The sequence below is a fragment of the Passer montanus genome, unplaced genomic scaffold (assembly GCF_014805655.1).
Source record: "Passer montanus isolate IOZ18808 unplaced genomic scaffold, ASM1480565v1 scaffold54, whole genome shotgun sequence".
NCBI lineage: Eukaryota > Metazoa > Chordata > Aves > Passeriformes > Passeridae > Passer > Passer montanus.
Window position 1 is genome coordinate 3,746,766 of NW_024370374.1, and position 25,397 is coordinate 3,772,162.

The window sequence follows — 25,397 nt, forward strand, 5'->3', positions numbered from 1 at the left end:
GGCATACTTGAACAGAGAACATCTGGGACATTACTGCTGGATCCTACCTTCAGAAAAGGCCATTTTCTGGTGCTGCTGCAGGATGAGTGTTTTAGGATGCAGCTGGGGCACTTACAATGGGACAGACCCTCCTCTGGAGGGCTCCTTCAGCTGCACCAGGAAAAACCCCACCTAATACAGTCTTTCCCCAAATAATCATCCTTATTTGCTATATCCCATACTTTCATTTCTATCCAAAATAACTTCTAAGGCTCTCAAAGTTGAATCCGCGCTATTTTGTCACCTGAGTGAAAAGCCGATTGTTCGAGTGGACCAACAGACATGGGAGCTCTGGAACCCGGTGCAAAAGGTGTCTGATCATGATGCTGGGCCTGATCTGCTCCACTGGACTCAGGTATTCTCACTTTGCTGCCAATATCTGATGTAGACCTGAAAGAAAACAAATACAACTTTTTGTCATCATTCTGATCTACAGATGTGATTTGTAGCCATACACACCTATCAGCTACGGCAGGACAAGCCAGGGAGGAACAATGTGTCCAGCTTTGCCCTGGCATGACAGAAATCTGCAGAACGACTGCACAACAGAAGTCTGGAGAAGTTTGCAAACAACCCTTTTAGCCTGGTTGCTCTTTTTACCAAAGCATTGTATAAGGCCTTTGCTTGCTGCTTCAAACAAATGCCTGTGTTTGTAAAACCAGAGCTTTACCATAATTAATTCACCAGAGCTTTACCATAATTCACCAACACAGTCTACAGTGTAGATGGCATGGTATCATACAGTAGGAGAGCAGTGTGGTAAATAACTTTACTGCACTTAGGAAATGCTAAGGTCTTTGGAAATGTTGCAAGTCCAGGAAAGCAGGAGAATGATGGTGTGAATCATCTGCCTCAATCCAGCACACCATTATGACAGCTGAGGCAAAGAATGCTCTAAAACAAACAAGAGACTGCAGTTCCTAATTTTATTGACACAGACTGGCTAACAGAAAATTCATTGTTATTTCATTTTGTGTTAAAATGAAATAAAAACAACATGTTTCTAATTTCATGAATGTATCTTTTTAAGTGCCCCTCCAGGGTTTGGACTAGTTCTTGTTATGACAGTGGGTTTTAGAGACCGTGCCTAAAATAAAATAACATAAATACCTCCTGAGAGAGGCAACAGCCACAGGACCTGTTCTGGGAGGGACAGGAGGGGGAGGAGAACCCATTACCATCTCAGGAAGCTGAGAAAATCTATAAGCCTGTAACAGAGAAAAAGAAATATTTTCTGAAACACCAGTAGATCTCAGTCAAATTGAAAAACAAACCAAAATCAGAAATTAAATACTTGCTCTCTGTGCCAGACAACTGGAAGGTAACTTTTTGTGGCGTCAACAATAATTCCATTTATTTGGGAATTTACAGTGCTTTGGTGATTTTTGAATGTGGAAGAAAACCTGAAAATTAGCTCAGAGACAAGATGAAGTCTAATTAAAGTAAAATATATTAAACACTGTCTCTGTAACAGTGTTACACATTTGTAACCTGCTGGCAAAGCAGATCTGTTGTGATTATGTGAGACTCAACAACTGCTTTGGATCATGGAAAAAGACCTGAGTATTTTCACTTTCTCCAGGAAAAAAAAGCATTTCAAAGCTTCAGAAAGAACCCTCAGAGCAGTGTGTACTGCAGTGAAGCTGCCTGTGAGCAACCCATATTTCAACCTCTTCCTTTCAGCCTTCAAGAGATGAAAAGAAAATTTTCCACAAAACCCCCCAGTTCTGTAACTTTCCAAAACAGCAACAAGGGCTTCAAACAGTTCTGAAAAGGCAGACTGATCCAGAGGAACACCAGGCCCACCCACAAAGTCACAAAATTAAGCAATTTGCTTGCAGTAATTCTGAATTTCATCACCAATACATGTGAAGGAGGAGTAATTATGTGCATGAAACCCAAATGACATGAAGGACAACATTTTCCTCCTAAATCCTTTGCACTGCTATAGATTAGAGGCCATAATTTTTCCAAATACACTTAGAGAAATCTCTAATGATATCTCACTAGGTGCTTCACTACATCATGGGTGAGGGTTTTGTTTTCCTATTGGTTTTTGTTTTATTATTTAGTTGTGATTTTTTTTTCAGTTGTGGATGAGGCAAAGCCTCGTTTTGCATGAGAAGGCTTCAGAGCAATGCATGAGAATGAAGATAAAATCAGAGGAATAACAAATAAATATTGGGGGAAGGCTGACCACTATCAAGACACTGGCATTTTGAAAAAAAAATGGGGTCCAATGGTGGGACTTTGGCCCTCTAAACAAGAGGTATCTGGTTTACCCAGAGAAGCTCCTCCACAAACAGCAGTTTAAGTTAAAAGCACATTAAAACACATGGGATGAGTCACCCTCTGTCTCCTGCCCAGAGAAAGAGCCTACAGGATTTACATGATTATTTCAGACTTACCACCTACATTTAGATTGGAATTTGGCAATATAAATCCCACACTATGTATCAGAAAACACTGTCTTTCTGTAATCATCTTGTAAAATTACACATTTAGACCATATTCCAAATGCCTTCATTCTGAAATACCTGCAAAACTAGGTCAACAAAAAGGAAAGGTAACTTATCAAACTGATTTTTGATGTGTCTCCAAGGGAAAAGCACTACAGATCCAGCATCTTTCTCTGTCCTCTCACTGCTACCCCTTTTAAAGCAGGTTAGAAACCCTCAAAGGCATGCGTCTGAAAATAATTTTTTCTTGCATGCCACCTACAAAGTCTCCTAATATTTACTTTCACCATGCTACCATGATATTTAAAGCATTTCTACATTTAAGTGGGGGGAAAAAGAAAAGTCTAAAAAGACACTGCTACATTTCTTAGCCATGGGTTTGAAATACTGATTTTTAATGAAAGAACTGTAAGGGAAAAAAAATGTTATTTGCATGAAAGAAAACCTCAATTATATTTCTCCTGGTAGTGCTGGATGTGGAATGGTCTGAGTGCCTCTCCTGCATCTCAAAGGCTGGCAGTGCCCTCACAGGCTGCCTGAACTCTCCCTGCTGCCTCCACAAGCCTTTCATCCCACATCTTGCTCTCAGCATGCATTTGTGCCAAGCATGAAATCCTTTTTATTCCCCCTTTTTTATTTTAAAGGAACAGCACATGAGATAATGTTTGGGAACTCCAGACACTGTAAAGTAGGGTAGGGCAGAGACTCAGAGGTAGATTTGGGTTTTCTCTCATGTGTTGTGCTTTGGAATGTGGACATCAAAGGAGGTATTAGGTGTTTTAAGGGATCACAGTTCACAAATATGCTGCAACTTGCACTGGAAATATCAGGGGGAAAAGTAAAATAGAAAACCTAAGCCTTTATTTTGCTGCTTACACGGGAGATGAACAATTTTGTGTGAGTGGCAATATTTTGCTAATGGCTGGGGAGAGAGAATCCTGTTAAAGTGAAAAATCCTGTAAAAAGATGTGCTCCACCACGCTGAGGAGCTGTCTGTCCAGAGGGGACAGGAGTGAGCCCTCGTCACCCTGAGCTGCCACACACCAAAGTGGTTGTGGGAGGGAGCTCCAGTGAAATTTTGAGAGTTTCTCTAATGGGGTGGGGCATTAGTGTTTTCCTGTAGGCAACATACAAATGGGAAAGAAGTGTTCAGTAGCGGAATGAAATCAAAGTTTTACCACAGATTCCTGTTAAAGATTTTTATGAGCCCTTAGGCTCTTGGCCAACCAGCCTGATTGTAGAATTAAAGTCACTTCACCACTGTCAAATTAGTCAGAGAGGAAAACAACAAACCAAAAACACAACCCAGCTGATTTCACAGATTTGCCTTATTTTACTCTTCAAATATTAATCTTTTTTAAATGATCTCTTGCTTTTTAGCAAAAGAAAAATCCAACCAGACAAAAACAAACAAACAAACCAAAAGCCCAAAAAAACAAAAGACAAAAATCATAAGAAGGAAAACATTCTGCATGGGTTCTGAACTCTATTTTGTGAGAAATGATAAAGTCTGCAACATATATAACAATCAGACAGAAATAATCCCACCTGAGACCCAGGACAGACTGCACAGGTAGCAGAGCGCAGACCCTGTGCCACCCTTTCAGCAAGAAATGCCAATGAAGGAGTCTGCTGTGGTTAGAACACTGACAATTGAAAAAGCAAACCAATAAATAGTTTTTAAAAGTAGGAAGTGCAGTTTAGCAGCCATTGGGCCAAGAACAATAAAACCTCTGGGGGATAAAGTCCAGCCACCAGCAGACACTTGCACCATTGTCTCCTACAGCCCACCTGTCAGGATGTAGAAAAGAAAAATCACAGAATGGTTTGGAAGGGACCTTAAAGATTATCCAGGCCCAAGCCCCTTGCAACAGGCAGGGACTCCTTCCTCTAGACCAGGTTATTCAAAGCCCCATCCAGCCTGGCCTTGAACACTTCCATGGATGGGCCATACACAACTTTTTGGGCAGCCTACTCCAGTGCCTCACCACCCTCACAGTACAGCATTCCTTGCCCATATCTCATCTAACTCTGCCCTCTGTCAGTTCATTTGTCCTATCACTCCATAATCCTGTAAAAAATCCCTCTCCAGCTCTCTTGTAGCTCCTTTAGGTACTGGAAGGTGCTCTAAGGTCTCTCTGGAGCTGTCTCTTCTCCAGGCTGAACAATCCCAAGTCTCTCAGCCTGTGCTCATAGGCCAGCACAAAATAACTATCAGCCAAAGCAGAAACTTTGCAGTTGGTTTTAAAGGCTACATTTTCCTAGTTACAATATTTAAATATTTTTACCTAACCTTCCACTTACAGATTGGTCCTGGGTGAAAGTATTCTATGTTGCCTTCTAATTACAGAAATATCCATAGGAATTAAAAGACCAGTGTCCTTGCTAACTCATTGAATGATTTAACTTGATTATTAAATTGCAATTCAAGAATAATATAATTTTTTTTTATTTGGCTTTGCCTTTATAGCTGTCCTGTTTCATACTAAGAAGCTGTTATTGAAACTGGCTGAATTTTGGTAAAATCCTCCCACTTTACCCCTGTTAAATGCAGGGGAGCTCTGAGGACAGGGATGCTTTACCAGCCACTCAGGCTGTATGTGCTGGTCATCAGTGCCTGTTTGTGGTGCTGGGTCTCACCTTGGGACTCAGAGCTCTGTTACTGCCACTCCTCTTTCCAGAGCACTGATAAAGAGGAGAGATGGAAACTGGTTCAGCCTTGTGATGGAGAGGGTTTTCTTCTCTGGTCTCAGCTCTCACTTGACTCAGCTGAGCAAATTTCCAAAGCTGCAACATGATCAACCAAGGCATGGAGCTGTCTGTTGGGCTGGTGTCACACCTTCAACCCTTTAACAACATCCTCCAGTCTTAGCACACCAGCTGCGTGCCAAGCACTCAGCCAAGTGTTACTCATCATGTTTTGGAAGCTCCAGGACAACAGGGAGAGTTTGCATTTCACTGGCTTTCCTCTGCCAGGAGAAGGCATGAGCCCCGTGTGGAGGAATCCTCTTTTCACAGGTCACCCAACAGGCAGGTTGGTAAGCAGGTGTTCCCTCACAAGAGCTACAGATAATTTTGGTATTACATGTATAGAAAAACCCAACCAACCAAACAAAAAACACACAGAAGGCCTCAAAAGGGAGAAGAAAATTGTAAATAATAATAAAAAAACCCAGATGTGTGCATACCCTGGAGAGATACACAAATGTTTGATGGTGGGACTAGCCAAGAAGTTGACTAAAAAAAATTAAAGATCCACAATTTGGAGGACACCTGAAGCAGCACAGAACTAGAGTGGTTCTGGACCCCTCTGAACTTGTTCCATCTAGGCAGACAAAATGCCCTTGAATTTTCAAAGATTAAATTTTGATTTTCAAAATGCTCAGTGTTTTGAATTGTAACAGCATTGTTGATGCTGACTTCTAATTGCACTAAGAACTGAATTTTAAGAAAGGGAAGAAATTACTAATTCTTGGTTTACAGAGGTAACACACATCCCAGTGCAGAGGTACCTCTCATCCCCAAAACTGGGGATATTTTCAATGTCAACCCTCCATCCCCCATGAGAACAAACCAGGAAATGGGGTAGTTGAAGCACTGTGCATATTCATGAAACTGATATGCAGAAAAATATCAATTACCAGCCCTTATCCAAAGCCCAGCAGTCTGTGCCTATCCTCATCTGTGGCAATCAACCATCTTCAAGGAATTTAACTATTTAACTTTGTCTTCAGAATGCCAGAAAGATAAGCAAAAGGTCCCAAACATGTAGATGATTTAGGACAGTAATAAGTCTTAGAAAGACAACAGTGAATCATTCACCATAAGAAGAGCAGCTATTATATTTTTTAAAAACCTCTCACCATATATTTTTTATTTCATTTTAGAAGGATTCTTTGAAGTATTGAGGTAATTTGACTCCCCACTAGCTGTCTCTTAGGCTTTTAATCGAATTCTAACCATAAAATATGATTATATGCTGTACAAATTTCATCGGACCAATTTCAAAGTGCCAGAAATAACCTTAGCATGACTTAAATAGCACCAACCTGAACCTTTGCAGGCAGTGCCACTGGCTTTCAGCTGTGTTCGGAATAGTTCAGAAGTAGTATCCCTTAATGTCTTTTTTATTGTCATGGAACAAAGTCATGGTAATGGTGATTTCGAACTGAGGACATTTTTCTGCATTACCCTCTTATTCTAGCCAGAGTTAGAGACTCAATTTGAAATATATTCTTAAAAAAAAAATAAAAAGGAATTCTGACAAAAAAAAGCCTTAAAAAGAACAATTTATCACACTGGTATTGTTAGATAGGCTATTTCTTATCAGAAAGCAATCACCTCTAGTTTAGATTTATATCTGACACAAAATAAAATATATTGTTGAGTTTCACATTACCATATGTGGGAATTCAGCTGCAGTTTCCCACATGAGGGCATGCACATTGCTAGTGGCACTGCTGTCCAGACCCCTACAAAATTGCATTAACAATTTCCACCCTTGGGTTTAAGTTCCTAATTCATTTATTACTTCTCCGAGGTGAGGACGTGTTAGCTGCTGCTTGAGGCTAGAAAACGAAGGATAAAGTCAGTTATAAGGTCATCTAAGAGACCTGTGGAATTAAATCTTCTCTAGATTTCTTCTCTAGAGACCCAAGCCAATAGCTGTAAGTGCAAGACTGCCAATAACAGCCCACATTTCAGGTTGCTTTTCAGTGGTGAACCTCTGTGATGCAGAAGAGCTACCCAGATGTCACCACAGTTAAACCATAAAACCAAGTTGCTTCCTATTGTGCATTCCTATTATGAGTAGAAGGGGATGTGCAAATAAGTTTAGTGTGAGTTCTACAGCACTTCATTCTAACAAACTAAAAATGGAGTCGTATTTCTCTCTCTACAAGGCTTTTTAAAGATAAACTGTTTAATTAAGAAATGATACCTAAAATATTTTTACTTTTAACTTGATAACTAAGTACCTGTGGTTCGTAATGTGGACTTTTTTATCTAATTACATAATGCTACTTAAACCTATGAAGAAGAAGGTGAAGAAGAAGGGTTATCTTCTGCCTTAAAACGTCTATCTTGTTTTATATGTATTACTATATCCTAAAACTTTAAACTCTAAGATTTCTACTATGTGATATTACACACTTCTATTCAATCTATACACTTATAATCTGAGTTCTACCATTTAATTTTGGAAGCTTTCTCTATGGCTTCAGGTCAAGTGCAGCATTTTCTTGGGGGTCAGAGCCTGTCAGCACAGAAAGTCTAAAATTCTCATCAGCCAGGGTTCCAACAGTTTGGGATCTGCTGAACAGCCTATTTTAAATCTTCAGTGTATTCTGCAGCCTGTTCTTTTAAACTTAGTACAACTTAGAGAAGACAACCTTGCTGCTAAAACAGATACTGAGTCTTTCACGGTGTATGTGTGTAGCTCATCTCCCAGCTGCAAAGTCAAGATTGGTGTCTAGGCAAGCACATCACCCTACACATACTTATTTTCTGTAAGCATCTGTTTTTTAAGCACCTAAATGTGACTACTTTAAAAAAATAATAAAAACATGTGGCTCAAAACAGAAGCACCTTTCCAACATTACAATGTGGTGAAGAGAAGCTCCACTTACGGGCCTCGGCAAGCTGTACTGGTACATTTCTGGCCTGTAGGTGGGCACCCACTGCACGCCGGCCCGCGGCCGCGTCATGGTGCCGGGGGCGCTGGTCACCACCTCGGAGTAGGGCAGGTGTGGGGCCGAGCCGTAGGCGTCGTGCCGGGGCTGGCCGCCGTGGCCAGCAGAGGCCAGGCTGAAGGCCTCCTCCAGCAGCATGTGCATCTGCTGCCGCACCTCGTCGATGGACGGCTGCGAGCTCAGCGTCGACGTCTCCGAGTGGCCCTTGGCCTGCCGGGCCCTGCCGTAGTTGCGCGGCTCGTTGACGCGGTCAACGTTGGTTTCTTCTATGATTTCAGGCTCGGTCTGGTGGGGGGAATGGAAGTGGATGTCAAAGGCTTTACAAGGCAGCGTTTGATGGCGTTTGCAAGATAGCATTTTGTGGGAATCCATAAAATCAGAGGGTTTTGGGAAAGCTGCAAAAGGCAGGCCTCAGAGACAGCAGAGCTGTGATTAGAGGTAAGCAGTAGCCGTGAGATTGGTCAGCAGAAAAATTATGTAAGGAGTAGAAAAGTAAGGACAAATGGTCTGTGCATTAATGCTTGGCTAGAATAACTCCCTCAGCTGCAGAAAAGCATATCTAGCGAGATATTAGGAAGTTCTAAGCTTAATAATGGAGCTCTGTGCATTGTGTTTTAATGATTACAAGCAGGTATTGTATTTGAAACAAGCAAGCATTGTTTTAACCAAAGGTAAGTGTGCTTATAGTGGTTGGATGGAACTGCTGTCAATATGCTTTTGCTTTGTGCGATTGGTCAAAAAACTTATTAAGTGAGTTATAACACTAAGTTCTTGGTCTGCTGCCAGGGATGTGAGCTGCTGGCATCCTCCCATTGTGATAACCATGTCATGAGGCTGGTGATGGAAACAAAACAGCTCAAGATGTGTTCCTAGCAGTCCCGTCCCGTTCCTGATTTGTACACAGCCCCCGGCCAGCGATGGCATTTGTGCCGCTTCAACATTCTCAAACACAGATGTAACACACACAAATCAGGAATTGTGACAATGCAGATGTGTGGGAAATGGTTAAGTTCTTGCTCTGCTGCCAGGGATGGGAGCTTCTGGCATCCTCCCATTGTGATAACCATGTCATGAGGCTGGTGATGGAAACAAAACAGCTCAAGATGTGTTCCTTAGCAGTCCCGTCCCGTTCCTGATTTGTACACAGCCCCCGGCCAGCGATGGCATTTGTGCCGCTTCAACATTCTCAAACACAGATGTAACACACACAAATCAGGAATTGTGACAATGCAGATGTGTGGGAAATGGAAAAATAGAAACTTCCACAGACACAGGAGGGTTTGATGTGCAGCCTTGGGAGAAGCTTGATGTAAAAATAAAATACACAGACATTAAGCAGAAAATCATAAACTTATGTTTCTATAGTTATAAATAAGAAATTGCTTTAAGTAAGTAAAAAACTTTATTAATAAGATGGTGAAGGGTTTATAATGTAGGGTGTAATTTTATAGAGTAAGCTAAGAGTTTACATGTTATAATAGAAGCATATGTGTGTACGTGTAACAGTAGCCCATTGGACAAAAGTATCTGCATTGCAGTAGAAGTAAGTAAAGATGATAGGTTAGAAAAGCAAAATAAACTTTGTGGCAACTGTCCATTGGGATAAAAAGTTATATATTGTCTTGTAATGAAGAACTTGTGACTACTTTGAGCTATAGCCAACTGCTTGCTCTCATAAATCTCATGGCCTCTGAGACTGATGTTTATCTGAGCAAGAAATTATTTTTAGCCTCACAGTGGTCCCATCCCTTTAATTAAAGTGGTGATAATAATATAGACACATAACAAATATTGGAAAGAAATCATATGATGCAGGGGAGTATAATAGCCCTTTATATTCTACATTGTTTGCTGGGAAAAGCATCAGGGACACTCAGTAGCAGATTAAACTGTCAATGGCTCACTTAAAAACAATTAGAATTAATGTTTGAATTGTTGCCTTAGTTGTGGCATCAATGGCAGTGCAACTGTGCCAGGAAGAGTACGGTTCTCTAAACAGTGCCATCACTGTGAATAACCCCTTACAAGGGACGGATTATTACTGCTAGAGAGACTGAAATTCCTTTGTTCTGGCTCTCAGATTAAGACTTCTGAAGAACTAAAGTTTCGGAGCTTTTCTGAACTTCCAAAATGACACCACAAATTCAGCCCTGCCCCTTGCAGAGAACACCATGGCCCAGCTCAGGGGCTTACCCAGCTCCCAAACAGGAGTTACAGGCATTTATGCAAAGTTAACCTGGGAACAGGGAGGGAATGGAACACATTCTCCAATGAGCAGACAGTGCTTGGGCAGCTTAGCTTGAAGGGTTACTCCTAGGGTGATTCCTTCTGTACAGATAAGTGCAAACAGAAATCACCTCCCTGCTTTTGTTTTTTTGGCTGTAACTCCATGACACAAAACAATCATCACACAGCAAGAAGTTGAAAGTGGAATATCACACTTGATCTATATTTTGTAAGATCAATTTTACAGCCCAGAGTTTTAAAAACATATGTTTTAAATCAGCAACTGATTCCTTATAATTCTTTAAATACTTGTAAAATGCATTGCCTGTGAAGGATAACTGGGATGAGCAATAGGATATGTGCCTCCTTCTATATATAGCATGAGCTTAGAAACTGTGCTAGTGTTTAAAATAGCCATAAATAAAAGAATACAACAGGATGTTCTTGTTAAAAATTCCAGTGCTATCCTGATCATTTCAGTGTTCTGTAGCTCCTAGTGTGGCATATTTTTTTCCCTGTAATAGTGTTTTTCTACACCTGAATAGATAAGTGACTGTGCCCCCAAGCTTTTCTAAGCTGTAGGACAATCATAAAATATATTTATTCCTTTTCAGAGGGAAAAACCAAACTGCTGTTCTTTTTCTGTTATCAGCCACTTGTAAAAGAGTTACACTGGTAGTGAAAACTGATAATAAATCTAAGTAAAATAGTAATTGCTTTCTCTGTTTTAAGCATAGCTATATTTTGTATTGAATGAAAGTATGGCAGTGAAAAAGAAAGAAAAATTAAGATAAAATTAAACATTTGCACATTAGAATTTAACCATAATTTACATAGTCATGGTTACACAGTATATTATCTAAATTCAAAACCACAAACTCAAATTCAGGCTTCTCAAGTGGTATACACATCAGACTGGGGGAAGGGGAATGCAACTGCACCAAATGATCTTAAATGGAAAAACTTTGTAGGAAATCTTCAACTAAAAGCTATTCCTCAATTTCACTCCTTCATTTTGATTCCATCGGTGTTTGTGTTGCTCCAATAAATACAAATCAGACACGTTTTAGAAAGCTGACTATAAAATGCAATGGTAGTTTGTCTAAGTGCAGCCAAAGAACCTCTGAAATCATAATGTCCTGACTGGATGATTAATAACCATGGTTCTTCTATTTGCTCATGCCTGCAAAAATGTGAGTGGAATCCCACGCAGACCTATTAGTACCCAGTGCTGAAATAAATCAGGTTTTCTACTACAACTCACCAGCCATTAGATCCCCACAGAATGGTTAAAATATATCACGTGTATACAAGATTCATATTAGCAGCCAACCTTAAGGCAGCTTTGATTTATCAATATAAAATCTGACATACAGATTTTGGAGAAAAATAATAATAATTTCTTTTCTTCATATTTTAAAATCTATTTCAATTCATCTTATCACTTTGTGAGTGTTATTTGTTATTTTGCTATTTGTTATCCTATCAACTGAAACACATAGTTATCAAAAGTACATAATTTCATACACACAATTACATAAATTCATACACAGTTAGTGTATAATAGAAGGGACTAGAGGTACATGAAGAAAGCAAACAAAACCCTGCAGTGAGAGACAGACTTTCTATATCTCCTGAATAATTCTGCTGCTTTAACTTTATCAGTAAAATTCTTTATGTGAACATTAATCTATAAACTTTGGGATGCATTGCATTAGTTTAGCTATATCAACAAAATTATGCCCGTGAATTCTTTTGTATACTGATCTCTCAGACATGTATAATAAGGTAATTTTCCTCCTTGTATAGCAAAAACAGCCTAAATATTGTCTGCTCTGGTATAAATCTCTTTAGAGCAGTCTAGAGGTTCTAGAATCTTTCATTATGGGATTTACTCCACACAGTTGTTCATGAACTTGTTGAAAATAATAAACATGTTAATAAAGTCTCCTGAATATAATTCCTAGTTGAAGGTGATGATAGTAAAACCTGTTGGGATTCTTTAAAATGGAAAGCTAGCTACTGTTCAATAATAATTCATTATAAAAGACACTATAAAGGCAAATAATATACTGAGAACATCAAACAGTAGAATGTACACTCCAAAGTAATATTAAAAGCTACATATTCCATATGGACAAATGTAAAATATTGTATCTTTATCCTCATATCTTTACCAGTTTTTAGCTCTGGGAAACAGAACCACGATTCAGAGAAATATCACAAAAATTAATTATAGAGAATGAAGTAATTTTAGAAAAGTATGAATGAAAGCATTTTAGAAAATCATTTAGAAAGTTGTTATTGAAAGGAAACATTGTGGTTTCATGAGTGCACATGAGTGAGGATTTCTTAAGGAGTTTTCTTAAAGAATCTGGGAGATGTCAATCTCTTTTCTTTAAAAATAAAAGCATTATTGTTGTTGTGCAGAAAAACCTCAACACATAACCTGGGTGTACTGGTAACAGCTCAAATTCCCCCCACACTTTTTTATGCTGTAAAAAAAGTCCCCCAATGTGAAGGCAATATAAACCATTTGATTAATAAATTGAATTATTTGGCACTGCTTATAAAATGCAGATTTCACTATTCTTTGGCAGGACTTGCTGCTAAATAACATGTTGGGAGGAAGAGTTGAGCAGCAGTCTGAGAAGGCTGGAACATTTAATATGACAAATTGGATGTCAAAAATGGGTACCAGGTGTTGTTTTATGAAACAGAAAGGGCAAAAGAGTCAGCACTCAAAGCAGCCCTTTCTCACCCATTCTCAGAGGTCAGATTTCCAGAGGTGTTTAGCTGGTGAGATCCATGAATTCCATGGATGCAGCCATCAGTGGGTATCCTGGGAAACAGAGCCTGTCAGACACAGCTCCGAGGAGCCTCAAACAGGAGTGGGGGATCAGCCCACGCTGCAGGCTCAGGCTTGGCAGCTAAATTTCAATATCCTGTCCCATTTCCCAGCAACATTTCTGTGCTTTCAGATGGGAAATGCATTCAGAGCTGGGAGAGGTGCACTGCAGTGAATCTGCAGTGCATCGGGCAGAGGGATTTTATGTAACTTATCAGTGAAGCGTTGTGCCAGGGACAGGTTGCCCAACTGCAGTGCCAAAGGCAAGGCAAAAGCAATTTTTTCTGTGATGTGCACACATCTCAGAGCTTATCATTACTCTGAGGACACTTCAGAATCTGCATAAGCTCATTAATCTACTTCCAAGGTTTTAAACAAATTTTCTTTAAAATATGGTTTATATATAGCATACACAATATATTGAAATACATTTTTTTAAATCTGCTGCCGTGCCTGCTCCCAGAATGTTTTCAACCCTGATTTCCAGGGAAATATCCCCTGTGAAAAACTAGCTTTTATTAGCATAGTATTGGCATCCTAATTCCTCAGAAAGCAGTGTACCAGTCAGCCCACTCACACAGCCCCATGACTCCTGCAGTCTGATGGGAAGTGTCCAAATGCAGGGAATCATTTCAGAAATCTGACAACTACAACCTGCACTGAAGAATTTTGTAAAAGGTTTAAACTTTCCTGAACACGTCTCCCCAACTTTGGTACTTTCTTTCTCCTTGCTAAAATCACATTCCTGGCAGAGAGAGGGTTGATAATGAAATCCCATACCCCACAAAAAATGTTTTTCACTTACAATGTTTAGAGGATGGGCAACCACAGGTGAACTTCCTTGTTTTCCAGAAAGAACCCTTGCTAGGGACTGATCTTCAGGGCTGGCTGAGCTACAGTAGTTTGTACATGTGACAAAGGACTGAAAAACTCAACATTTCCCCAGTGTAGGGGCTATTTTTAATCCTCCTTCTGGGTTCACACTGTGTCAACTTGCACCCAGTGTTTGTTCAGACTGCACAAGACAACTCCTCTGCCTTGTGCTGGCTGCATGAGCTCTTTGGACCACAAAGCAGCAACACCTCTGGCTGGGTTTGACATTTACCTACCCAAAACTCTCCCAGCTCTGTTGGGAGCAAGAGGACAATACCTGTCCCTAGGGGATTTCCATAAAACACTGACATTGAGACTTAGGGGCAAATCCCAGGAGTTGCCTGTTCATTCTTCTGAATCAAGAGAGCAGCTCCAGGCTGTTCTTCAGAACAAACAGAGGATTTTATTTGCAAAGAGGAAAGCTCACTGTCAAGTAGCCACACACTTAGAAGAACTACCTAAAGTCAAGATTTAATACTTTGGCAAATAATGGGGTTAGGGCAAACGTTTGCATTTCAGACTGTAAGATGATGTAGAGTGATAAAGTACATGAAAGAGTCTAAACTTTTTTCAAGATGCTGAGTGCACATAAACTCCTGCAACACTAAATATCTCATGGCAATCTGTCTTGTGGCTTATCAATTGTTCCCTGGAGCAAGTCAAGGCTTTGCTGAGCAGATTTCACTGCCTATAGCAAATAAACTTACATCATATCCACTGTTCCGGATGCCACGCCTCGGCCTTTCTCGAGTCACCAGCAGATCCATCTCAGTTTCCCCTGGGCTGGGACTGTTCAGGGACTGCCTGCTTCTGTACACCGAGTTCTTCAGTGGCTGCCTAGAAAACACAAAATGGGAAAAAAAGAAAAAAATGGAAAAATATGTAAATGAAATTGTAATGGTAAAATAAAATAAAAAAAAAAGACAGGTAGTAGTTGTCAACACTGACCTTTTATCTAAAATTATGATGTTCATAAAAATGCCACTTTGTTAACAGGATATTCTTTCTACATATATGAAGTACTAGAAATCACTGACCTTATTGAGAGATGATTAATTGTTTTTTACAGTTTAAGGAAAATAAAAGTTATGTAAAAGACATGGACATTGTACGTGGGAAGTTGTCAGATGAAATATGTCCCAAGAAGGTATCAGCACCCTTTTAACTTCAGCTGATATAATTCAAACTCATTGAAAAAAACATATTAAAAAATAACAGGCTCTCCCACACACACAGATGGGGTGCAGAGATTTTGGTTGCTGATCCTGAATGCTGAGAGAGAAGCAGGAAAACGCTCCAGTGAAACAAACCCCCAGCACAGGGAATGGGAAGAGACACAGCAGTGGGAGGAAACTGCTTGCAAGATGCTGGTTTTAAATAGCCAGTTTGGTGACTGGCCACAGCTTTCTCAGAGAGTTGTGCTTCTGGGATTCAGCTGCTTCACTGGGACAAAGTGCTGCTCATCCCTGGGACTGAGCTTCCACTGCTGGGTGCTCCTAACCAAGGGGAAGCAAATACAATAGAAAGGCAGAATAAAACTGAATACCCAAAATACCCAGTAACCTCTTCAGTAAAACCATTTCTGCCTTGTTGCTGGCTATACAAAACCAAATGCAGCATCCCTCTGTGAAATACAGAGCATATCTGTACATATCTGCAGGAGGGTTTGCCAAATGGTAGCAGAGGAACTTCATGCTCCATCTTTTAAGAAGGCTACTTCTACACCAGCAGAGTTATGAGTTGTTCTCATACTGTTCTCATACTGTATCAGGCTATTACTCATTTTGTTGCTCACTCCAGAGGAGCACTGGTCCTGAAGTAGATCAGTAACAGAAGAAAAAATGGCATGCCAGCTTCATTTATTAACACAGTAATTGCACTACTACAGCCTGATATAAAGTTATCTTTGCCTAGCCATGCTATTTTTCTGCCTCATCCAATTACTCCATTCAGAATACTGAAATTAGATCAGATCATCTAAGGTGTCTCTGTGCTGCTTATTTCACACAGAGGACCTGCCAATGCTCATAGTGAAGTAAGACAAGTTGCACTATTATGTCTGAAGTCACACTTTCATGTCACTCCATGGTTTAACATCTCAAGAACCATCAATGAAATGAACAGACAAGACAGTCCAAATTAATTCACTGATAAATAATTCTTCAGTTATTCCAGATCTTGTTAACAGCACTGTTTGCCTTGACAGATTAGAGCAGCAGAAACTGGTTTGCAGAAATCCAGAAAGTAGGACATTTACATGATCAGACAGGATAAAAGGTAGGACAAAAAAACCCAATTTCACGCTTCTGATTAAATAAATTACTCAGGCATGTACTCAGTTTTAAGGCAACTTTCCAAAACTTCTGTGTGACCTTTGATCACAGATCACCATGCTTGTGTTTTAAAGTCCCAAATGCACTGCTAAAGCAGAAGGCAAGCAGAGCTTTTGGAATAAGTTTCCCCTACAAAAGAATATTGAGTAAATTTTTTATTCCTATATAGTCTTTCTCTGACTGTACCATTGACATTAACAGAAAACAGGGTTATGCACAGGGTAATCAGATCTGACAATCTCCATCTTCTTACATCAAAGGTCTCCAAAAGTTCATATGTTTTACAACAGGTCCGTAAATACTTAGTTGAGGCAATTGTGATGTATTTTCTAAGGGATTCAAACATACAGCTCTGTACAACATGCAGATTCTTGACCTGATTACAAACTATTAAAGAAAATCCAAGAATAGTGCATATCATCAGTAGGCTCTTAAAATTACCTTGAGTTTGCCAATTACCTCATTTAAGAGAGTTTTACTAATGAGAAAGGAGGTATGAACAGGAACAACTGGCATTCAAATGGGTTAGGAAGTGCCTTCTGGGAACACAGCTGGAATGTTTTAAAACATGAGGATTATGGTACTGATGACTGAGAGGTACCAAGAGCACAAAGCTCTTTGTTCTGGAAAAAAATCAAATCTTTTAGAAGCAGTGCTTTGTAAATCACTTTTATATACAATTTAAAACTAATTCAAAATATAAAGGTAACCTTAAGTAATCAACTGCATCCCTATTTTCTGATATGTTTTGGAAGTGCTGTAACAATGTGACTTAAGTTAGAGGAATATATATAAAACAGAAAAGAGTAGAATAGACCTCTTCCCTAGAAACTTTGAAATCTTTGACTTAGTTTTTTAGTGATAGTTTTTAAAATTTCAATTTTTTCAGGTTTTAATTGCTGTAACAATGACTCAAAACAGAAAAATATATTTTTTTAATTATATGCTTACCCATATTGCTTTTAAAGCAGTTTTATTTCATTACAGAAATGTAATTGCATTGATTCATTCATACATAACAAAACCCCACATTACCTTGTAGTATTTTTTGAGGTTTTTCTCCAGCAGTGTAACATTTTAGCCATCTTATTTTTGTTAGAAAAATAAGGACAATAATTGTCACGTGTGTTGCAGCATATCAAATTCAGTTCCAGGTCTTAGTGTGGAAATTTTAGCACAGAATTCAGAATTGGTTTGTTTGTAAACATCTGCAGCATCTGTAAAGTTCATTAAGTGTTTTGTGTCTTCACAGAAAGTGCATCAGAAGTGATTCTCTCTCCTCATGTGGGGATACAGATACCATATTTAACAAGTCCAGCAGCCAGCCTTTCACGGTGCAGCTGGAATCACTGGAATCATTCCTCTACAGGAGTTCACCTGCCTCCCAGCAGTTTCTGTCATGCCAGGGCTCACTGGCTCAAACAGACTGTGACAAATTTACACAACACACAGGAAAAAATGGCACATGAACAAAAATCAGTGTATTTAACAAAAAGCACGTGGCTGTGTTAAAACTTCAGTTGCATGTTTTCAACACTTCCTGTGAGCCATGTGACACATAATGAGCATCCAAATTAATGCCTCAATCAGTCACAGCCACAGCAATTTGTTGAGGGAACTTTCCAGCTGCCTGGACTAAATGCATTCCTCAGCACGGGTCACCAGTGCTCTGTCTGTACCTCCTGCACAGAGTGTGCAGAGCAGGGCTCCCATGTAAGGACAGGCTCCATTTCTTACCTTCTCAGTTCACAATAAACTGGAAAACTGCACAAGGAAACGGTGCCCCAGGACATCCAGTAAGAACATAACCTACAGCTGAGTCAGCCCTTTCTCCTCACTCACCTCTGCAGCCCTGGAAAACGGCTCTTCCAGGGCAGGATCTGTCAGCCACTGAACTCTACACCTACAGAAACACATCTGAGCTCAGCTTTTGCCCATATTCTGAGCCACCAGTGCTTTTGTAATTCCCATTACAGTCCTTTTCATGCCTGTGCCCCGAGAGTAATTGCTGCAGTTGCACTGTGTGCAATGCCCTGTCACCAGCAACACTTTGATTGCAGTCCATTCACACTCATAGGAAAATTCTGGTCTGGGCTTTCCAGCAAATAGGATGCAAGATTGTACCTCCAGGGGTGAGGGCCATTTCCAGGAGAAAGATGCTTCAGCATCCCTTTTTCTCTCATGGACCAACTGATGTTAGTCCCTGATTACAGTAAGAACCAGAGCCCTCCTGTGCAAGGTGTAGCGGCAAACACACTCTTTTATCATCCCTCACACCTCCAGAACTTCCAAAGAAGACGAATCTGCACACTGTGCCATTCTTGGGGTAGACTGGTATGATCTTCTCTTTCCAATGTGCCAGTTTGTGTTTCAGAGAGCACCAGCAACAGAGCACCCACCCACGGCAGCAGCTCAGGCACAGTCAGCACCTGCACTCCCCCCTCATTTCTAAAATGGGGTTTTGAATGCTACTGCTGTGCCATCCTCAGGAGACAGTGAAGTGTTAATCAAACATTGGTAATGTTATACAACATGCCAGCTTCACGTGACAGATGAGCAAATTATGAATTTCTCTGTTAAAGGCACAGGGAGATCACCAAAAACAGGCACACACAACATCTTACAGATACTATCCCTGCAAGACCTACAGGGACAATGCACTGGTTCTGCTATCTCATGCCCTCTGCAATAGTTACATTCAAATTAAAATAATGACAAAACAGTGACCCACTGTATTTTGAAAAAGAGCCAATTTAGATGCTAACTTCCTGCCTAAAGTCTGCTCTGAGTATCACCAATAACATTACTACCACTTTTTCTGTTTACCTTTGAGAATTACTCACAAGAACTTGTAACAGTCCCTTCCCTTATTGTTTTTCTTTCATTTGTTTGTTTTTATCACACTGCATTTTACCAGAGAACATGTTTTCTATGGGTTGTATGAATTTTCTTCATAAAGCAGAAGGGACCAGTGAGCGTACAACAAACACCTGGCTCATTAAAATGGCCCCTCTGACTCCCAGGACATAAATCTCCTGCCAGTTGAAGAACTGCAAATAAAAAGTCTCACCTGTTCTTAGGCTCAGCAAATGGAGATGAGACATCTGCATCTGGATCCAAAATGTGGTCAAGTTCTTTCTGGTTTTTCTCATACATCCTCTTTCTGTCTGTCAGCGCCTTGCTATTATCAACCTGTGGGAAATCATAGTACCCTTTCCTCTTGGCTTTCAGGCGCAGCTTGTTGCGGTAGTGCTCTATATCAGACTTCTGCTTCAAAGCCTTGTTCACCTAAAAGGCAAGAAGATGTTTCAGGGCTGCTGGTGGGCTGGCTGCCTCCAAAGGAGCTCGTCAGCGCGTGTTTGATGCGCCGCGTGTGTCATCCCTCTGTAGCACACCGTGCCATCTGCAAGCAGCGAGGAACTGGAAGTGAACAGAGTCGCTGCATTTTTATGGCTTGGCAGATGGTTAAATAATTTTAGCCTAAAAAAACTGCGTACCGTTACAACAGTGACTCAGAGACACCCACTGAGGAAAAACACGAGTGGTGTCAGCCAACTGCCGTGACCCAGCGCTGCACGTGCTTCGGGGCAGAGCTCACCAGTGAAAACTCTGCTGGGGTACAGAGACATCCCCCTGGCTACACTAAACCTGAAACAAGTCACCACTGATGGCTGGGGAAGAACTCCAGTGAAATGTCATCAAATGTTTATTTTGTTTATACACTTTCTTACGGGCTCCTGTCAGAGAGGAACCTTAAAAAAAGGGGTGTTTAGTCCATCCTGGTAGAGCTTAGTCCAGTGGTTTATCCTAAGTATTGGAAAAACTTCCCTCCTGCTTCAAACTGCAAGTTACTTGGAAATCAGGGATTTACTTGAGCTTTGTGCTTCCAGAGTCAAATTCTACAGTCTCCTCAAACTACAGGGAGTGTGTGTGTACAGGTGCACGCAGCACCAGCAGTGTCATCCTGCTGCCTTACAGAAAGGAGATGCTGACAGCTAAATAAGCCTTTCTCCGAGTTTGGAAGCTACATGGCACATCAGAACTTAAAATGCAAGTATGAAACAGAGCACAACAGGCTGCAATAATCCAGGCCCACATGGGACCTCTGTCTTTTACAGTGTCCCTGGCAGCAGCCCTCCCTGCTGCTTTAAAAATGTTTTTAGCTGTTTAAATGACTGTTGCAATGTCAGCTTGTAAACAAGGCACCTCTGTGGCTTGCTCCCACCATGTTCAACAACTTCTTAAAAGCCTCAGTCCTTCGTAAATTGACTGGTCTTGATTAAATCTACATCAAAACGTAAGTATTGCCGTCAAAGCATGCTTTTTGGCCAGCATCTGGAGCAGACATTTGTGCCATCCCCCTTTTTTCCTTTGAAACAACTGCACCCTCTATGCACAGGCTGGAGTGCAAAGCAAGTGTGCACTGCCCCCCCTTCTCACTCTGACTGAGATATAGTGCTCAGTACAGAAAGATCAGCAGGGCACCCAGGTGATCTATGCATATTTTCATACCCAGCCACAGAATTCACACAGGAAAAGATCTTATTCTGATTTCTGCCTTCATAACTCACTTTTTTTTAATAGGAGAGAGGCACGCTGGGAGGGTAGGAATATAGAAAATCACCTCTTCCAAGGTCGCAGGCATTCAGAGGTGCATTGTGAAAGAGCAGATCTTAAATTCTCAGGTCTCTGAGCCCACAGTGCTAATGGAACTTCATGTAGCATAAAGGTGAGAAGCTCCTTGCAGCCCTCAACTCTAACAGCCTTAAGATCCTTCCACTTGTGGCTGTAGCCAAGGAAACAGCTGGAGACTCTTCTCAGGCAGTCCTTACCTCCCCATTGATGATGGCAGACTCCTGGCTCCTCTCTGAAGCAGCATGGACAGCAGGGAGGGCCACGGGTTTGATGGCGATGAGCTGCACCGAGCCCGAGGAGGTGTCGAAGGGGTCCACGGCAGACTTGGCGACGTTATCAAAGAGCATCCCTCCTTCCTCTTCATCACTCACGGCCACTAGAGCACATCAAACTCACTCAGCACAAAGACACAGACATTCCAGCTGCCTGCTCAAGGGGAAATTCAGCAAGCGCACGCTTTGGATTAATGATGTGCTCAGTGCACCCGAGGTGCAGGCCTGGGAGACCTCTACACCGGGAAAAAACATCCCATTAGAGCACAGGAAACATTATGTATTCTAAGGATTGTCTGTCCCTCCCCCAGAGAAGGTTCCAATCCATGCTAATAAGATGGAAAAAAGGAGAAGAACACAGAGGAAATGGTATGAAAATGACAGTGAAAGTTAAGGTAGATGTTTTCCTAGGTTTCACATGGAAACACACACACACACACAAAGGTGCCCACATGCCAAGGCATCAGAGCTACACCTGATCAAACCCAAGAGAGCAGCTTTTTTCCTGTCTTATGCTGCAAGAGCAAGGGCATAGTCAAAATTTGCTAAAATAAGTAGGTTTCTTTTTCAAAACTTATTAATGCTAAAAATGGCATTTATTAAAATAAAAGCATTTTCTGCTGTGTGTTAAAAATGCTTAAGAAACTGATGGTATCTAATCTTATGTTAATTTTTTGCTTTGTAAGCAGTACCTCAGGTCTCTGAGAAGTTGAACTGTTACAATTTCTTAAGAACCAGAAAAAGGCTTCTGAAATCTTTAAAATTAAATGGCATGGCAAAGCAGCTTTACTTTTAGATTTCTATATAAATTAACTCTCCCACATGCAGTTGGGCCCTTTCTTCTCCAAATTTTCTTTGCAAACCTGCATCACTTTGTCAGCTGTTGAATCTGAAAAATCTTACCCACATTTTGAAATGAAAGAATGACACTAAAGCACGAGCACCAATTCTACAAAGAGATCCTTGCAAACAATTTTGAATAATTATGCTATTAAAGGGAAGAATGCTTGCTCCATCTCCTAGCTGACAGGAGCAGAGATCCTCTGCTAAAGAACAAAGTGGTCTGCTCTAAATTTATTTCCTCTGAAAATAAACTCTGGTTTAATATTTAATCACTGCACGAATTACAATGGACTTGTATAAACTCAGCAGTTTAGACAGCCAATGATTTTGGTAAGAAAACATTTGACAGCAGTAAGATAAAATATGAACCCACTGAGTAAGCTCATTATCTCTGTCTGTGCTCAGTGTGACTGGAGTTGGCACCACTTGAGCTTTTGAGCAATTGATGGGTTAAATCACTGTGTCATTAAACACTGTCCCTGCAGCTCCACAGAACTGTCCAAACACCACGGAGGCTTCAGGGGCTCTTGAATGGCCCTGTCCCTCCTGGGGCTGCTCAAACACCCCAGATGTGTGTGCTCAGTGGGACGAGCAGCTCACAGCCCAGCTCAGTGACAGTGACCCACACTGCCAGGGACCACCAGGACACCACAGCAGCAGGATCAGGGAGCGAGGGGATCCTCGCCTGGCACTGACCCCACGTGAGCAGGGAGCCATTCATGTCACAGTGAGTACAAAGGTGATGCAGGGATGCTCTTCCCTGGAGGGATTCTGAAACCCAGTAGCCACAGAGAGCTCAGCTACCTGCAGATGCGTGGGGTGTCCCCTCAGACCTCGTTTCTGGAGCAGAAACCAAGAGGGTTTTTTAATGAAAGAGAATTCTTCTGGGTCTCATTAAAGGAAAGAAAAATTAAGGGTGGAAAGAATCAGAAACCACAGATGACAGCTAATTCTGATGGGGAGCACTAGCACCACAAAGCACTCTCAGTATCAGCCCTCTCAAAGGTGAGCACAACTCCTGCACCTACTGCAGTGCTACCGGCATGGAAATGAGAGCCAAATGGGACTAGGAACTGGAATTTTAATCCACCTTACCTTAGCATTTGTTCATTTATAGTGTAAAAGGAGGTTTTTTCCCCACTGCCTCTTTTTCACTGATAAGTGATAAAGAGAGTCTGTGATCTGCATTGGTAGGGAACCATAGCAAGCACTGGGAAATTCATCCTTTGTTCCTATCCATCTCCTCCCAGGAGAACTTACAGCAACCATCTATGACATGACTGAACCATAACAATCTCCAAACTTTGAAAAACAAACCAAAGGAAGTTCAGAGAAATGCTGGAGAAGTCCAGGAGTGTTTGTTTCTGCTGTGTATCTCTGCCCTGGGCCAGTCCATCCATGGGTAAACAACTGGCCAGCATGGGAAACTTCAGGAAACTGCCCACACGTTCTTTATAGTCACTCACAATAATCACCCTTGCTTATTATAGTTGGCAACATGGTTTAAAAGTGATGTTTTAAATTTCTGTTTCCAAACAGATGAGTTCCAGCACTATTGTGGAGTGCTTCTACTCTTGCCTGCACTGTGTGAGCACAGAGTAAGACTCAGAAGCTCAGCAGCAGAAAAGGACAAAAACCAACTTGATCACTACTTAACAGCAATTTCCCACCTCTGAAATGTCTCGTGCCATATATCTCATGCCACACGATCCACTGAGATTGAATTACTCCTCCTAATATTTCTGTGGCTGCAGCACATAATGAAGATCTATCCAGAGCAATCACTGATGCAGGTGGAGTGCCAGGTGCAGTGAAGAGCAGGGTGGCACTGGGTCCCTGAGGAGCAGCAGCATCCCTGAAGCTCTGTCTCCACACCTCTGCAGCCACCAGAACACGAAGTCTGCCCCAGGGATGCTGTCCTCCCTTTTCCAGGCAGCTCTGAGCTATTCCAGCCAGCAGTGCCAGCAGGTGGTGCTGCCCACTCGTGACCAGCTGGTGCCATGGAAAAAGGGCTCTGGGACTGCAGCTCTAAAAAACAATTAGGCAGATGATCTATTCTGGTTTTATCTAGTTAATAATTTAAAGTTTAAAAAAGTGATACTTTTGTCAGCCAAAGATTTCAATGAGGCCACGGAAGATTCCTTGTCTCCTCTCTCTTTCCCTCTACCTTGTCTTTCCTCCCCTCTCTCACATCAAAATATGCTGGAATGAAGAAAAAAGGGACTAAAATATTTGCACATAAAAATATATAAAATTAGGGACATTTAAATTGCCTGTAAATCAGGTAACCTTACAGCCAAATACCTGAAACAAAGATATGTGCTGTCCTGCTCAGAAAGATCTTGGAAGCCCTCAGAAAAAGAATGACAACAGAGAAAAACACATCAAGCCAAAACTTGGGAACCTGCAAGAAGGTGGACATGCTCTGCCATTTCTTACATCCCTCAACGAAGTATTTTTGAAGATTTATTTTAGATGAAGGGAAAGCAAACATTGTAACCATACCTACAGAATATACCTGCAGTCTGACAAAGAGCAAGCAGTGTCAACTATCTAAAAAAGCTCTTTAGGAAAAAGCCCAGGTATCAGTATTTCAAACAGAAATCCTGACTCCTGAATATGATTTAATAATGGGTAACTAATTTTCATTTTAAAGAAAATCTCTATATAAAGGAAAAAAAATAGATTTTTTTCCTATATCATCCAAGTCATTCCATTGGTCAGATTACTATCTCCAGAAAGATACAAAAAGAAGCTTTAAGCAGTACCAAAAACATCTGTTTCTGAAGGAGTTAATAGGTCTGTAAGTAAAATACAACTTTCCCAAAATTAGTATCTGAACCTATCCAGGACAGAAGGACCTGTCTGTAAGATATTGCAGTGTAACAGAAAACACACTTGTGTGCACACACACCCTTCCACAATTACACCCAGCTCTGAGCCACTGCAATGCTAAACCTCTCACAAACAGCACAAATATTGTATTTTTCAGAAGCAGACAGCTTACAGACTAATGGGAGCAGCTCATGGTTCCTCCTGGACAGTATTTCCTTGGGTGCAAAGTGCTAAATGCTTGGTGATGTGCCTGAAGTGTCACTGGGCCTGGCTTTGCCTGGGATCCTGAAGCAAGAGCCAGCTGAGCAGGTCATTTGAGATCTCCAAAGTGGTGTCTGCAGGTT

At 41.0% G+C, this 25,397-nt stretch overlaps 1 protein-coding gene across 1 annotated transcript in view; it reads right to left on the bottom strand.

Moving 5' to 3' along the window:
* Positions 1 to 25,397, bottom strand: part of KIAA1549L (KIAA1549 like) — a 78,159-nt gene that overhangs the window by 14,619 nt on the left and 38,143 nt on the right. Inside the window, exons 14-19 of the mRNA XM_039724969.1 lie at positions 21,301 to 21,479; positions 19,539 to 19,756; positions 14,843 to 14,972; positions 8,126 to 8,473; positions 1,150 to 1,247; positions 284 to 429 (exon numbers count right to left, since the gene is read on the bottom strand). Coding sequence (XP_039580903.1) covers positions 284 to 429; positions 1,150 to 1,247; positions 8,126 to 8,473; positions 14,843 to 14,972; positions 19,539 to 19,756; positions 21,301 to 21,479 — 1,119 coding nt within the window. The remainder of the gene's footprint in view (positions 1 to 283; positions 430 to 1,149; positions 1,248 to 8,125; positions 8,474 to 14,842; positions 14,973 to 19,538; positions 19,757 to 21,300; positions 21,480 to 25,397) is intronic.